At 34.6% G+C, this 16,829-nt stretch overlaps 2 protein-coding genes across 2 annotated transcripts; both read right to left on the bottom strand.

Annotated features, from left to right (window-relative positions):
* Positions 1 to 1,262: 1,262 nt before the first annotated feature.
* Positions 1,263 to 5,682, bottom strand: LOC123883031 (putative hydrolase C777.06c). The gene is made up of 12 exons (XM_045931717.1): positions 5,427 to 5,682; positions 5,225 to 5,346; positions 4,893 to 5,005; positions 4,297 to 4,338; positions 3,763 to 3,818; positions 3,552 to 3,628; positions 2,884 to 3,003; positions 2,539 to 2,615; positions 2,393 to 2,456; positions 2,215 to 2,265; positions 2,095 to 2,143; positions 1,263 to 1,663 (listed from the first exon to the last, which is right to left on the bottom strand). The coding sequence occupies exons 1-12, from the start codon at positions 5,557 to 5,559 to the stop codon at positions 1,545 to 1,547; spliced, it is 1,023 nt and encodes a 340-aa protein (XP_045787673.1). The 5' UTR covers positions 5,560 to 5,682; the 3' UTR covers positions 1,263 to 1,544.
* Positions 5,683 to 12,237: 6,555 nt separating this feature from the next.
* On the bottom strand, positions 12,238 to 16,508 carry LOC123885660 (putative F-box/FBD/LRR-repeat protein At1g78840). The gene is made up of 4 exons (XM_045934960.1): positions 16,297 to 16,508; positions 13,832 to 15,055; positions 13,504 to 13,683; positions 12,238 to 12,429 (listed from the first exon to the last, which is right to left on the bottom strand). The coding sequence occupies exons 2-3, from the start codon at positions 14,936 to 14,938 to the stop codon at positions 13,507 to 13,509; spliced, it is 1,284 nt and encodes a 427-aa protein (XP_045790916.1). The 5' UTR covers positions 14,939 to 15,055; positions 16,297 to 16,508; the 3' UTR covers positions 12,238 to 12,429; positions 13,504 to 13,506.
* Between the last annotated feature and the right edge of the window lie 321 nt (positions 16,509 to 16,829).

Below are 16,829 nucleotides of genomic sequence, written 5' to 3'. Positions count from 1 at the left end.
AGTTGGAACAATGCGATTTTCAGAGAGAATGGATGAGTAGAATTGAGCAGAGTTGCCAATTATATTCTCATGAAAAGTTACTACTATTATTTATAAGGAATAGCGGTTATCATTTTGGTGCGCTAAAATCTCTCCATAGGCTCCCTTGAATCATGGAGTTACATTAATAAAAGATAAGATTTTCATTGCAGCAAATAAATCTTATAAAAAAATAAAATAAATAAGAGAAGGGATCCGTTGACTCCAGAAATAAGTCTCAAATCTCAATTGACTTAGAGACTTACTCCGCTTAATAACTCGATATCGGCATTATATTTCTTCAATCCAACCGTTGAATTCAAAGATCTCATTGAGTAGATCAACTTTACAAATTTTTATACAAATTCAAAACCGTTTGATACTTTTTCTGACAACTTCAATTGAACGTACGACAAACTTTTTAAAAAACCGTTGAATTTCAATAGTCCGAATACATAACTACATTTTTTGAATTTTTATAAAAATTTGTGGAGTTGATCTACTCAATAAGATCTTTGAATTCAACGGTTGAATTGAAGAAATATGATGCCGATATAGAGTTATTAAGCGGAGTAAGTCAATAGAGACTTACTCCTAGAGTCAATGAATCCCTCCTCAATAAATAAATCTTAAATCATATGTTAGGACACTGTGAGGGTTAACTTAAAATCACGAAAATTTAAGTCTTTGAACCAGTTTTTTATTTTTTTCAATAAATAGTGACGGCTTTATACATAGAAAAATAAGAGAGTTAATAAGAGAGTTAATGAGAATAAGGAACGGAGGCTAGAGTTTTAGAGAGGGAAAAAAAAAGGGATTTCTCTTGGTATAATTTTAAGGTTGGGCTGGAACGGAGGGCTGCTAAGACATGGATCATCTTTGGACTGATATGGGTAATCAATATTGTGTGTTTTTCTCTTGTTCTCTTTCTCCTTCGCTTGGTTATTTTGATTTGGATTATTATCTCTATTCCTCTTAATTTTGGTTGTCATTCTTTTCAAGGATTAACCGAGAAATTCCCTACTCAAATACAGGGAATTCAATGATTGAATGAACTCTGGTATTGAAGAGCAAATGTAGAAATACTAGAAAGAGTTTCCATAGAAAAGTTAAGTTTTGCGAAATATGAGTTACCTTCGTTCAAGAAATTGGCGTAGCTATATAGCTGAGGCAGTTACAAAGTGATCAAATGAAATAAATAACAAACTAAAAGTAAAAACATGCTGATAGATTACATTAAGATGTGACTAACCCTTTTATTAGGGAAAGGAAACTATAAAATAAAGCAAAGTTATATCACATGATAAATTCCTGTAACATATGTATGGTATCATCCTTAGTGTTAAGAGAGGTAAAGAAGAAATAAAGAATGATGATAGGGAAAAAGGCAGAATAGCTGCAGGAGCCTGCAAAATGTACATACCGTAAAAAACCTGGTAATGACATTCATTTCAATGGTTATTCAATAAACAATAACTTTTCATAGTGAGAAAAAAATGATGGTCCTCTTATGAGTGAAACTGTAGTTAGAGTCTGACTGCTACAGAAAGCCCGTCATAGCTCAGTTGCGCATCAAGGCCCTCAGACTCCATTAATTTTGTAAGGTAGCCATTCACTTCTTCGTGATCCATCAGATGCATCATACCTTCAAATTGCCAACATATAGGCATCGAAAATTACTTTTTTGAAAAAATTTCATTGATGAAATATGTAATTGTGGTTTTAAATAAAGGTTCAGAACTGCGATCTGGCTGCAGTATAGCTGTTTTCATGTTAGTGAAAATGCAACGCGACTGTGGTTGAGGCAGCATCAGCTGCATTTGATTGCAATTCTCCACAATATCAAAGAACGGAAAGTGACCGCAAATCGTCACCATGATCGCTATTTTAAACCGTGTATATGTAGTGGTGACTGCCTTAATTATTTTTTAGTTACTACCTATGAACTTAAGGAGATATTCTATCATAATGGCTATATATTTGATCAATGAACTTAAGTAGACTGTTGCATGAATAAAATCAAGGCATGAGGCTGGAGAAAAGTTATGCTGACAAGGAAGTTGAAGTTGAACATACCAGTAAAAAGTGTCCTTTTGGGTTGAATTTTTCGCACTTCCTCTAAGGCCTGGAAAGGAAGATCAGAATAAACTTATTCTCCAAGAAGAAAAAAAAATCAACAAATGTGAAAGGGATTACCCTTGGAAGTCCAAAATGTGTAGCTGAAGAACGATCAGGCCTCAAAGCATCCTGTAGAAAGTAGATTCATACACATTATGCGCCAAACAGAACTAAAATGCCGTATTTCTCTTTTTTAATGTAAAAATGAAGCGAGTTTAATGCAAGATAGAAAAGATAGGAGAGTGAGCTGAGTCACCATGATTAGAAGTTCACAGCCCTCCAAAAGTGGATAAGTTTCTTCAGGAATATCACTGACATCACTGCAAAATTAGACACAAGATAAAAATGCTGGACTGGATTATAATATAAGCAAAAACTTTTCCACTTAGTGAGAAACATTACCTTATGTAACATATATTACCAAAACGGAAACCAAGGGATCGATAACCTTTGCCATGCCACACTGGTAGTGGAGTAAACTGAAATACAATCATAAAATGAACAAGAAATTAGGAGTTTAGTGGGAATACACTATCAGTGTAAATTAGTTTTACACTGAGTTACAATTGGAGTCCTTCATTTTTCCAGGTCATAACATTACTTTAAAAATGCAGTTATAAAAGTGGACTGATGTGGTAAAATAGCGTATACTGGTTTAACACGAACAATGCATATCCTTTAAATCCATTAATTGATTGTGCAATAAATGAGAAAATAAATTGAATGAACAGAAAAAATAATACCAACCTTCAATCCATGTACAAAAAATGGTTCTTCAGATATACTATTGAATTGCAATGCTGAGACTGCAGCACCAGGTTGGACTACACTTGTATCTACTAAATAATAATGTGTCTTCTTCATCACCTGCACATTTCAGTAATGAACACGTGAGCGAATTCAAGAAAAACATATCTCAGCAGTTGTGCACTGAAGTAACAAGTGTAAAACTACAAGTGCTTTGGATCAAGATAGTATGCAGGAATTTCTAATAAACAACTCTCTAGTCTTCATAATATATCAGAAGAGAAAGATTTGATCTTCTCAATTTTTAACTACAACTCATCATACATCTTTTTCAAATTCATAATGAATCTGTAGTTTTAAATGTTGAAGCAGATACAGATATTAACTGGTGTTAACTGTTAAGTAGCATATATAAATACATACTTCACTAAAATCAGTTGTGCACCATTTAAACATGTTGACATAAATGAAATATAAAATTCTAAGAGTATTGCAAATTCTAATGAAAAGCACTAATTTCTTAAATATGGTGATATGAGTCCCTTCCAGTTTCCACATTTGATCTAAATAACAACAATGTGTCCTAGACATATAGACAATAAGCAGAAGAAGAAAGTAATATTGAAAGCTTTAATTCCAGAAGGAAAGAACAGGGGAGAGGACGGGACCTCAAAGTCACGCTTGGCTACATAAATTGGAATAGAAGGCTGAACATTGTTAGTCCAGTCTCTAAGATCATCAAGACCTGGGGAGAAGAGAGAAGCAGACTTAATCGATATGATTAGTTAGATTTCTTATTAATTACTTCAGACAAGAATTGTATTTATCATATTGCTATGAATTATCTATAGAGTATTAGAAATTATTAACATCAGAGACCTCCAATTGCGTCAGCATGAGAATGAGTAATAATAACTGCATCAATTGTTCTTATCCTGACAGAAATAGTTAAAGAGAGATTAAAAACAGCAAAGTAGAAAAATACAACAAGAAAACCACCAAGAGTGCCATCTACACCATAAGTTCTAGACACATCAAGAGATCTTCAAGAAGAAAAGTATTTAAAATCACAAAGAAATGCTACTGAATCACCGATGTACAACTCATGTGAATTTTTTGTCTCTTAGGATGATAAGTATCAATCCCAATTATAATACTTGCACAAACTTAACGTGTACACTCTCTAACACCAAGGTCCCACTACAACTTTTTATGAACCGTCTATACCTCACTTTGTTTGTGCAGGTATCTAATCCATTCTGCAATGTCCTGTTCATATGTTCTATTCCATTGCAGTTCCTAACCCTTACTAAAGTTGTAGAGTATTTTTTTTTGTAAAAGCTATATGGTAAATAGGAGAAGCTATCTCAAATAACATAAAAAACTTCAAAACAATTGAACAAGTAAACTAACCCAAATTCAGGGAACCACCGGAGAGCACTGTGGTAGAAAAATCTGCAAGAATGAAATTTGTTATCAGAAATCAAATGAAGCAAACACGTGAGGGACAATCATACTGTGTTTTCCTCAAAACTGGCCTTGAATTAAATCTCAGTTTTAGAAACTTCAATATATCCATGCTTTATACATGTCTATTTCCTAACATGGAATATATCAATAGAGTTATGGTCAAGAGAGCCTACGTGAGCTTTAATTTGTAAATGACTGGTGCTGTGTCAGCACACAGTCCTAACTCGTACTAAACAACTCTGCTGTAATCTGATTTCGAGATCAGTCTTGGTATAAATACCAATCACATTGTAATGTGTAACTAACTTTCATTTCCTGAAATACAAGAACAATGAGAACTCACTTTCTCTCTTTTTCTGCTATGAAGTATTTGCTACTCTATGTTTCTATTATATATCATATCATGACTACGCAAACTAGTCTTAAATCACATACTTGGACTAAAATCAAAATAAAAGGAAGAAATTGTTCGTCCTAATTCACAAACTAGCATAATTCCAAGACATATTACACACGGAAAATTTAAAGTAGAAACATACTTTCCAGCATCTATAAGAATATTGTGTGTTCCTTTGGAGTTCGAGTGACGAACAAGGATACTTGTGTTAAGTCTCCTATTCTTATCACTCGGATTAGCAGCTTTTAAACAAACCTGTAGTAACCAATAAAAAAAAGGCAAAAATAACTCTCTTAACAAACATTCTTCAATATAAATCCTAAGTGAAACACCAACACAGACACATACACAACACAACACGGGACTCAACATCGACACTATCATGTAGACACCAATAATAATTTAATTACATAAAAGTGATTAAATGTAACTAGTTAGTTAGGGTTAGGGTTGAATAATATATATTGATTGTACCGGACATTGATTTGAAGGATTGGTCAAGCAGCTAACTCTGGGAATTCCTTCACTGGTTCCGGTACCGATGAATATAACTTGTGATTGATGATCAACATCACCAATAATTCCATTGGAAGAAACTGAAACAGAAATTAAAATTTAGAAGATTTGAAATCAATAATAAGAAATTAAGACTAAGAGAGATGGAAATGGAAGTTACTAGTAGTGGAGTGGATGGGAGAAAGTGGAAATGAGATGGAAGAAGGACGCAAACTCCGCCATGAATAAGGAGAGCGATGTTGAACGAATGAAGTTAGGGAAGAAGGAAGAAGACGAATAGATGTAACTACCATTGTTTTGTTTGCTTCAATTGGGTTTGTGGTGACACTCACAAAAACGTTGTTGATACTTGATAGTTAGTGGGAAATTGAAAGAAAAAAAAGGAGCAAAGATTGCAATAATTATGTGCTTAACTTAATTATTCACACAAAAAAATAAAGTGTTTAATTGCATCAATAGATTATTAAATACAGTATATATTTTAGTAAAAAGAAAATTATTAATGTTTTGTCCGTGAGGTTAATTCAGTTGGTAGGAACATTGCATTATATATGCATGAGCTCAGAGTTTGAGCTCCAATCATCCCACTTATCTATTTTAAGGGTGAAATTTCTAGCCACTAGCCGACTTGACCAAAATTATTGATTTTTTTTACTCGAAAATTAATTATTAATGAATATAATAATATGTTGTTGTAATTTTTTTAATAATGTTGTAATAATTGTTAATTATGTACCAAATGTGATTAATTTCTATTTTAAATATAAATAATAAAATTTAAATTATGAATATTCTTATGAGTATTTTTTTTTAGATTTTTTTTTAAAAAAGTACATGGATGAGATGATAAAGGATATTTTAAACGAAGGGTCCAAACATTTTGACACCGTCTACATTGGACGGAAGAGATCACAAGAAGATTAGGTTAAACTTAATTGTGATGGAGCTTATAAGGACTCCTTGGACCTTTTAGGCATGTGGGGGCCTTGTTCGAGACTCCGACGGTCAGTGGCTAACATGTTATGCCCGAAAGATTGGAATGTGTGATGCTCTTCATGTTGAGATGTGTGGGGAATGTTTGAGGGGTTAAAGATAGACATCATGGTTTTTTTGCATCTCATTGTATAAAGTGACTCCAAATTGCTAGTGGACATAATTACATATAATCTTATGAATCTTCTTTGACATGTTAAGACCAACAATACCTTACATGAAGGCAACAAATATGCTGAATGCTTAGCTTCGCATAGTCTAACAAAGAATTCCTTTATGTCCATAAGGTCTTTCAAGGGAGTTACAAAGTATCTTGTTTGAGGATATTTCAGAGGCGCATGCCTAGAAATCTTCATTTAATTTTGTAGTTTTTTTTTCTTTCCTTGGCCTTTGCTCTATTTTTGTACCAAAAAAAATAAATTATTTTACCATTTTTTAATAGAGTAAATGTCAAAATTGATCCGTGAAAATGTCATCCAACTATATCAATTTAGTCCCTCACATTATTAATACTCCTAAATGATCTCAAATTGCAAAATTTTAATCAAAATCATCCCTCCATTGGCATTTGTAAGAATTACCATGACATTGAGTTGATACTAGTATTGTCTTCATTTCCTCTATCATGACATGATGAGCCCATCCAAGACCAGCATAGAAACTGAAGTTTCATCACACCAATTTATTGTGATGCCTTATCGTCATCTTCATGTTGTTTCATCGTCTATTTACGCTGCATTGTCATCATCATTGTGTCGAACCTTTTTTGTCCTCGTGCTGAGTCTACAAAAGTGTCACAATTGTGTTCATGTTGTGTCGTTGTTTTCGTGCTTCAACAAAACCGCTAGAGGGATATGGAGGTTCCAACAACATTTGCAAATAAGAATCAATCAGTTGATCTTGAAAATATTGAAACTAAAGTTGACAATGTTGAGACTGAAATTGAGGTCAGGGAGTATAAGAGACTCATCTTCCTTACTTGTGCTCTCCCCCTGAAGATGAGTTTGAATGAAGTAACTTTCATGTTCATGGAAGGTGACATCTCGGGAGACAAAAAATTTATGAGACGGTGGATGATAACATTTGTAACCCTTTTGGGTGGAAGAATACCTTATAAAGACACACTTTAAGGCTCTAGGATCAAGTTTCCCTCTACCATCACTATGAATATGGACGAACGACTTACACCCAAATATTCTAGGAATGAGATTACAAGAGGTGGACACATCAAGATAAAATGAGGATAGAACCTCCATAAGAATTTTAGAGGCAAGGACACTAGAAGGTAAACAATTTATGAGATACGATGCGGTTAAAACCGCCTCTCCCCAATACTTCTTGGGAACCTTATTTTGGAATAATATAGCACGTGTTTGATCTAACAAATGCCTGTTTTTTCTCTCAGCAATCCTGTTGTAAATAAATAGTAAATATTCTATTATTAGGAGTAATCTTCTATTAGTAATTTGTATTTGGCCCATGAGCCCATTAGGTTAGAATAGCCTATATAAACACATTAGTGATTGTAAATTATTCATAACTTGAAATATAATAATATATTCAGTTTTCACATGGTATCAGAGCTCTCGTTCTTTGAGGGCCTTGCTTCCGCATAAACCCTAGCCGCCTTCATTGCGGTCATAAACCCTAACTGCCTTCATTGCAGGATTAGGATTTGTTACTACTGCCTTTATTGCAGTTTCAGCAAACAGTTGCGAAATCACTGTTCACGTGGTACTGTTCATCCACGACACTGTTCACGTGCGTACTGTTCATAGCAGTACTGTGCGTCACTGTTCATTCAAAAAAAAAAACTTGGATTTTTTGCTATTTTGTTCTCCTTATTAAGACAATCACATGACATCGGTCAATATGTCAAAAAAAGGATTTGTTCCACTCAACCAAGATGAAATAAAGAGGTTGAAATCTTTTCTTAGTGAATTGGAGACACCAACAACGGTTACAACTTCTCTGGCATATTCAGGTATGTTTCCGTTTCCACTTTCTCTTGGTAAGTCTCAATTTTCTGTTGGATTTAATGCTTCGGATAAACCCTATAACCAATATTGGATACTGGATTCTGGAGCCACTGACCACATGACACCCTTACCCACACAATTTTCCACTTATTCACCTTGTCGCAGTAACAAGAAAATATCCACAGCATATGGTACCCTTTTAACTGTAGCAGGTCAAGGAGATATCCAAATAAGTCCATCTATAATCCTACGAAATGTCCTTCACATTCCCAAATTGTCTACTAGCCTAATTTCCATACAAAAACTCACCAAAAACCTATCATGTAATGCTATTTTTTATGACAATGCTTGTGTTTTTCAAGATAAGCATTCGGGGAGGACAATTGGAAATGCGAAAGAATTGAATGGTCTTTATTACTTGGATAACCAAAATCTCCCCCCAAATCCACTCAACAACAACAACTCACTTTTTTCGGAATCAATTAAGACCAACAGGGAGAAAGTCTTTCTATACCACCGTCGCATTGGTCATCCTTCATTTAGAGTCATGAAACAAATATTTCCTTACTTTTTTAAAAATTTAGATGTTGAGAGTCTTTGTTGTGAGGTGTGTGAACTTGCTAAACACAAACGTGCCTCTTTCCCGATCAGTAACAAAGTGAGTACTTCTCCATTTTATTTAATTCATACTGATGTGTGGGGTCCTTCTAATGTTCCAAATATATCGGGTGCTCGATGGTTTGTAACCTTCATCGATGATTGCACTCGGGTTACATGGGTCTACTTACTAAGACAAAAGTCCGAGGTTACCTCTGTGTTTCTACATTTTTTCTCATTGGTAAAAAACCAGTTTGGAGTGAGTATTAAGAGGGTCAGGTCTGATAATGCCAAAGATTACTTCAATCAAGGACTTAATTCCTTTTGTCAAAAAGAGGGTATTATTCATGAGTCCTCTTGTGTCAAAACACCCCAACAAAATGGGATTGCTGAGAGAAAAAACAGGCATTTGTTAGATCAAACACGTGCTATATTATTCCAAAATAAGGTTCCCAAGAAGTATTGGGAAGAGGCGGTTTTAACCGCATCGTATCTCATAAATCGTTTACCTTCTAGTGTCCTTGCCTCTAAAACTCCTATGGAGGTTTTATCCTCATTTTATCCTGATGTGTCCACCTCTTGTAATCTCATTCCTAGAATATTTGGGTGTAAGTCGTTCGTCCATATCCATAGTGATGGTAGAGGGAAACTTGATCCTAGATCCTTAAAGTGTGTCTTTATAGGGTATTCTTCCACCCAAAAGGGTTACAAATGTTATCATCCACCGTCTCATAAATTCTTTGTCTCCCGAGATGTCACCTTCCATGAACATGAAAGTTACTTCATTCAAACTCATCTTCAGGGGGAGAGCACAAGTAAGGAAGATGAGTCTCTTATATATACTCCCTGACCTTAATTTTGGGCCAGAAGTTGAGGCTGAAACTAGAGGTGACAATGTTGAGACTGAAATTGATCTTGAAAATATTGAAACTAAAGTTGACAATGTTGAGACTGAAATTGATTCTGAGAAAGATGAAAATGTTGGTGTTGATGTGAGATATGTGAAGAATTTAGTATACACAAGAAAAAAGACCATTCCTGAATCTACTCATATCCATGAGTCCGATCCAACATTACATGAGGTAACTTTCCTTGACCCTTCAAACTCTAGTGATTCAATTTCAGAATTTTCTCATACCCAAGAACCAGAATCCATTCTGATAAAACATAAAAACCCAAAATCCAGAGAAATAACACCAGTAGACTCTAAAGATTTACATCTCCCAATTGCCCATAGGAAAAATACTAGAACCTGCACCAACAAGCCACTTTACCCTCTATCCAATTACTTATGCTTTGAACAATTATCAACTACCCATAAAGCCTTCCTCACAAGTCTAAACACTACCACAATACCTACTTCCTTGTCTGAGGCATTGTCTGACAGGAAATGGAAACAAGCCATGAATTTGGAAATGGAGGCACTTGATAAGAACAATACTTGGGAATTGGTCTCTCTACCAAATGGAAAGAAACCTGTAGGGTGCAAATGGGTATACACTGTAAAATACAAGGCTGATGGATCTATTGAGAGGTACAAGGCAAGATTGGTAGCCAAAGGGTTCACTCAGACTTATGGAATAGATTACTCTGAGACATTTGCTCCAGTTGCAAAAATGAACACTGTTAGGGTGATATTATCTTTAGCAGCTAATTACAATTGGAACTTGCAGCAATTTGATGTAAAAAATGCTTTCCTTCATGGAGAACTTGAAGAAGAGATCTACATGGATGTACCCCCTGGATATCGTGAAGATATTGCTGCCAACACCGTGTGTAAGTTAAAAAAGGCTTTATATGGACTAAAGCAATCACCACGAGCTTGGTTTGGAAGATTCACCAAAGTTATGGTTGGTTTGGGCTTCAAACAAAGTCAAGGAGACCATACTTTATTTGTTAAACACTCTAAGTCAGGGGAGTCACAGTGTTATTGGTGTATGTGGACGACATTATCGTAACAGGCGATAATGAAGAGGAGCAGCAAATGTTAAGTCAACACTTAGCCAAGGAATTTGAGATTAAGACCTTGGGAAAATTGAAGTATTTTTTGGGAATAGAAGTGGCTCACTCTAAGAAAGGAATTTTCATATCCCAACAAAAATACATTACCGACCTTTTGCAAGAGACTGGCAAGACAGCATGCAAGCCTGCATGTACACCAATTGATCCAAATATAAAGTTGGGGAATGCAGAAGAAGATGTTGCGGTTAATAAGGAAAGGTATCAAAGATTGGTCGGCAAACTAATATATTTATCACATACTAGACCTGATGTTGCTTTTGCTGTAAGCTTGGTCAGCCAATTCATGCACCAACCAAAGGAGATTCATCTACAAGCTGCACTCCGAATTGTTCAATATTTGAAAGGAACTCCAGGTAGAGGAATTTTGTTCGAACGAAATGGAAGTGTGGGACTTGAAGCATATACTGGTGCTGACTATGCAGGGTCAATTGTGGATAGGAGATCACCTACAGGATATTGCACTTTTTTAGGTGGAAATCTTGTGACTTGGAAGAGTAAAAAACAAAGTGTGGTATCCAGATCTAGTGCTGAAGCAGAGTTCAGGGCAATGGCACAAGGTATATGTGAAATACTATGGCTGAAAAGCATCTTGGAAGACTTGAGGATAAAGAGTGATGAACCAATGAAACTCTATTGTGATAATAAATCTGCTATTAGCATAGCTCATAATCCAGTGCAACATGATAGGACCAAACATATTGAAGTTGACCGACACTTCATCAAAGAAAAATTAGATAGTGGTCTAATTTGCACTCCATATGTCTCTTCCCAAGGCAACCTTGCAGATCTTCTAACTAAGGGGCTGAACGGCAATAACTTTGAAAGAATTGTTTCCAAGTTGGGAATGATAAATATTCATTCACCAGCTTGAGGGGGAGTGTTGTAAATAAATAGTAAATATTCTATTATTAGGAGTAATCTTCTATTAGTAATTTGTATTTGGCTCATGAGCCCATTAGGTTAGAATAGCCTATATAAACACATTAGTGATTGTAAATTATTCATAACTTGAAATATAATAATATATTCAGTTTTCACAAGTAGGTATGGATTCGATCGCCTGATAATTTACAATCAGATAGGTAGGATAAACAGAAGTCAAATCAATATTCTAACTATTCGACAAATAAATTATTGCTCTAGCCATTCAGACCCGATTACCCTACTCAAACCAACCCGTGTTTTGATTGGATCGGAACATGTAACTGAAAATTAAAACCTGTTCCAACCCAACTCATATAATTTATACTCGGTTCCAGCACCCTATTTTTCTCCCGTGATTCGATTTTGGTGACAAAGAGAAAATGAACAAAAAAAAGTGAACTCATATTCACTGTTCTTTTTAAACTGATAAATTACCACAAAATGACATATTCAAGATACAAAATTGTAATGTATTTAAATTTCTATTTCATTATATCTTGTTTTATTACTACAATTATCCACATAAAAGATTACATCTGAATCCTTTTCCATTCAAACCATACCAAGCAATAAGGATCCAAGTGTTGGGTTAACTTTCACCTCAGTAATGCATAAGCCAAACCTTCTGTGCAAAGTATCCTTCAAAATCTAATACAAAAACATGAAAATAAAAATTCATATTCAAATCGCGCAAACTTATTCAGAAATAAAATAAATATCTTAAAGTTGAAAACTATAACAAAACCAACAAAAAAGCTAAAGGTAGAATCAACAGTTTCATTAGTAACCATGGTGCCTCCTTCCAAACGAGCATAAATAGATGCATATATAGTTATTTACAAACACAGTATAAAAGCACGGTACAAATGTTCAATGATCTGTAAAATAATGGATAAGGCTTGAACCTAATACTAATCAATTTCAGTGTGCAGATGAAAATCGACAAACAGAGAAACCTAATACTAATTTGGGAGTATATAAACCTAATCTTGGTTTCTAAACCTGAGAACAGACAGAGAAAACATGAAACACTTGAGAAACTCTAAACTATAATCTATGGCTTCAATTTGCATTACCTTTTACTGCAAGAGTGATTCATTTTTCTTGTATAAAGAGAGTCAATGATATTGGTTGTATATTTCAGGATGAGGCACACATTATGTTTACATTGGAAGGAATTTTGAGCGATTGTTTAGTGATTGGATGTGAGTCACAAGTGGTTAAAATCGGGATAAATCAGTTCACACATTTTCTATCTCTACTCTCTTTGTTTAAATAGTTTATTTGTTAATTTTGTATAACCTATTTCTTATCTTGATTCAATCACTTTGATAAAATGAATAGCTTCAATACTCTCAATAAGCCGATACTTCACATATATTTGGAAAGTATTCAAACTCAACCTGAGTTTTGAAGCCAATGTGGCTAACATCTAAAAGTATATCATGTCACGAAAGAAGTATATTTATATAAGCAAATTAAATATAAGATTTATTAGAAACTTGGCATTGAAATTATCGATGGACTTGAGTGTTATCCACTAATTAGAAAGTTTAACCAATCATTGGACCAATTTGTTACTTTAGAATGATGTGATCAACTATGACACAAAAATACATTACATTCAGAAATAGAAAAAAAACCAAGAAAGCTCTAGAAAGTCATACTCATGGTAATAAAGGGATAATAAATTATTTAAGGATGAAGGGGATTGACGCATACCTTCTAAATATTCACAATCTCGAAGTCTACATGCTGAGAACAATTGCGGAAGTAGGCAGTTATATGGTCAAGTTTGTTGATGAAGATTTTATATGTTGATCCCACTCCAAAGTCCAATGACTTCCATTTACTATAAGACAAACATTCCGGCTTTTCTAAGGCTGCAGCCCCACATGTAACCTGAAATCGAATAACAACATAAAAATTAGGCCAACCTAAATATATTTCTTTTGACAGTTCAAAGAAGAAACACATTCTCGATCACGCACACTGTGTGTGCGTTCACAAGCACAGACAGATAAACACACACACAGAATAATCTCTATACCGCAACTGTACAGAAGGATAGTTTAACAGCTTCAGCCTTATGATGTCCCCGTAACATATTGATCAAACCATGTAAAGTCTCCTCTCTTTTATTTCGATGAGATTTTTCCAAAGGCTCGGGCAATTCATGAATATCAATGATCAAACCATCCAAAGAAGGAAGACTATACTCAAAGAAGGCACATGGTGTGGAATACAAGTAAGTGAAATTGAGAAGCTTTGGTGAAGCAACTACAATCTTACATCTAAATCGGTTGCAAATAAGACTCAAGTTACTGAGTTTGGGAGCAGATATCACAAAATCCTTAGGACTCAAATCTGACTTAAAGGACATTTCACTTAATTGCAAAATTTTCAAATTGAAACATTTAGCAAATGGATCCAGACACTCCATTCCCGTATAACATAGCGCAAAGTTATTTAGGTGCAATGCTGTCAATGTTGTAAAACCAAAAAGTTCGGACAAACTTGCAAATGGATTTGAAAAGTCGGCTGCAGTAGGAAACATTGAAAAATGTTCCAGGTGCAATGTGTCCAATGATTTACAACCAAAAGGAGATGAGATATTGGTAGGTTGGCAATCTTTTAACTCGAGCCTTTTCAACGATTGGCAAGTAAAAAGAGGCAAAGGAATTTCAATTGGTGGACAGCCAGAGGTTTTTGCCCGAAGATTAATTCTGATTTCTTGGACACCATGTAATGCTGCATATTCAATAACCTTATTGAAAAGATACTGATCTGTCGCGTAATCTACCCCAAAGCGATAGTAAATGAGAACTTTGACATGAGAATTATCGCGATGAGATAGAACCCACAATACAAACTTCTTGAAATCAACCAACCGTGTGAATGATTTGCTGTTGAAGTACAAGCAGGGAATTGAAGTCCAAATATACCTCCACCTTTTCGATAAACCACAAGTTCGAATTGCGTGTCTTGTCTCCATAAACGACAAAATATGATGAAGAATGCAATCTGGCATGTCGCCGAGCCTGTCCTCATGTCCCGTCGCAACGCAATCATACACATTTTGAGAAGCCAAAGCTGTCTTTTTACTTTTAGACCTCTTCATGATAGAACCAGATTCCAGAAGATTAGTTTTCTGCATTCCAGCTTCACAACACTCACCGAATCAGTCGAGTTAAACCTCTCAATCACATTCCCATCAAACCATTACTGACCAAACTAGGAACTATCCATTGATTAGCGGATCAACTCAACAGATCTGAGAACACACAAAAAAAAAGGGAAAGTTAAAATCACTACCTCTAGTCCTATTTATAAGAAACAAATGGCTAATTCACTAACACAAATAAAAAGCATTTAAATCACTAAGATCAATGGAAGTTTTAACTTATCCCAGAAACACCTATAGTAGTACAATATTAAAATTCATTCATGACTAATATATTCACTTGCATTAGAAATGACAATAGAATAGGGGATTGCTTTGATAAACAACTTATTTGCAGCTTATAACACAAGCGCTTGTCATGATAAGCGCTTATGTATGTGTTAAGAAGTCTCACATCGGATGTGAGATTGTCTGAATATGAGTTTATAAGTAAAAGGCAATCCTCACCTTACAAGCTGGTTTTGTAGGGTTTAGTTAGACCTAAATCCCAATTCTAAGATGGTATCAGAGCTTCTCCAAGATCCGTTGGGCCACCCGTTATTGGGTCACTCACCATTTATATCCACGCACCAAGCCCAATAGTGTTGGGCATGAAGGGGTGTGTTAAGAAGTCCCACATCGGATTTTAAGAGTATGCTTACATAAGCTATTTTTACATCTAAAGATGAAATAAAAAGAAATTGTTTTCAGATATGCTACAAGCTGTTTTCATAAGCAATATTAGAGAACTTATGAAAATAAGCTGAAACAAACTTAAGAAAATTGTCATAAGTTGTTTACATAAGTTCTCCCAAAGAGTCTCACAAAACTTATGTCACTAGATAAGCTCAAATAAGTTAATCCAAGCAGGCCCTTAGATGAAAGGAACTTGCAAGTCGCAACTACTACTACACAACACTCAATCATTTCTTACAAAAAACACAAATTATCTTCCTTTGAACACTTTAACTACATGAAGTGGATGATATCAAGATAAACAATTAACTGGTAATTACTAACTTATACATTAAATAATTTGATTCTCCTTCAATGATTGGTTAACATCCTACCCTATAATTCATCTTTTGCATAAAAAAAAATGCATAGCTTGAAATATTCTTCAATCCAAATCCTCAGAAAATTGAAACACAGAAACTGAGTAACAAATTAATGTAAAAGAAGCAAAACCCATAAATGAAATTTGAAAAAAAAAATGAAATTGAGATGGTAAAGACAATAAAGGAGACAACTTTACTATTCCATGGTTGAAAAGTCACACACCAACTATTAAAAATTCGAAAAAATGAAGAAAAAAAATAATGGGTTGTTGAAAAAGGAAGAGAAATTTGTACCTGTGTAAGAAATATGATGATGATGATGATTGTTGACAACGTTTGAGGGACAAATTTGGTCTGAAGTTTTTCTTGTTGTTCTGTTTTTGTTTTGTTTAAAGTTTTTAGGTGTGGAAAGGAAAAAAGAGAAGAAGGAAGAGAGTCTCTATTGATGACAAAGTTTAGAATTGTTAATTGTTCTCTTTTTTGGTGGAAATGGAAAATGGCTACTACCAAAGTGGCACCTCTCTCTCACTTTTTGTTAATAATAATGTTTTTATTTCTTTTTTGACAAAATAATTATTTTTTTAATAAATACTACTCCTCCTATCTTTATTATAAAATTGATGTATTTAAAAAGAATTATAGTCTAAATACAATATTATAAAGAATTTAATTGTTGTGCACTGTTAGTAGAGGTGGGAACAGGCCAGGCCGGCCTACATGACCTTAAGGCCTAGTCTACATAGGCTCAGGCCAGGTCAGCCTATTTATTTAAATAGAGCAGGCCAATGCTTTTTTATAAGCCTATTTAGCTAAAAAGGCCAGGCCGC

This window comes from Trifolium pratense, linkage group LG5 (genome assembly GCF_020283565.1).
Source record: "Trifolium pratense cultivar HEN17-A07 linkage group LG5, ARS_RC_1.1, whole genome shotgun sequence".
Lineage (NCBI taxonomy): Eukaryota > Viridiplantae > Streptophyta > Magnoliopsida > Fabales > Fabaceae > Trifolium > Trifolium pratense.
This window is presented reverse-complemented; position numbering and strand designations above follow the sequence as displayed.

Coding starts and splice junctions, on each gene's coding strand:
- LOC123883031 (XM_045931717.1), bottom strand. CDS start 5,559: ATGGTAGTTACATCTATTCGTCTTCTTCCTTCTTCCCTAACTTCATTC. Junction 3,629..3,762: donor TCATGCTGACGCAATTGGAG/GTCTCTGATGTT, acceptor TCTTCTCCCCAG/GTCTTGATGATCTTAGAGAC. Junction 2,457..2,538: donor GGTAATATATGTTACATAAG/GTAATGTTTCTC, acceptor CTAATTTTGCAG/TGATGTCAGTGATATTCCTG.
- LOC123885660 (XM_045934960.1), bottom strand. CDS start 14,938: ATGCAGAAAACTAATCTTCTGGAATCTGGTTCTATCATGAAGAGGTCT. Junction 13,684..13,831: donor TATCCTTCTGTACAGTTGCG/GTATAGAGATTA, acceptor ATTCGATTTCAG/GTTACATGTGGGGCTGCAGC.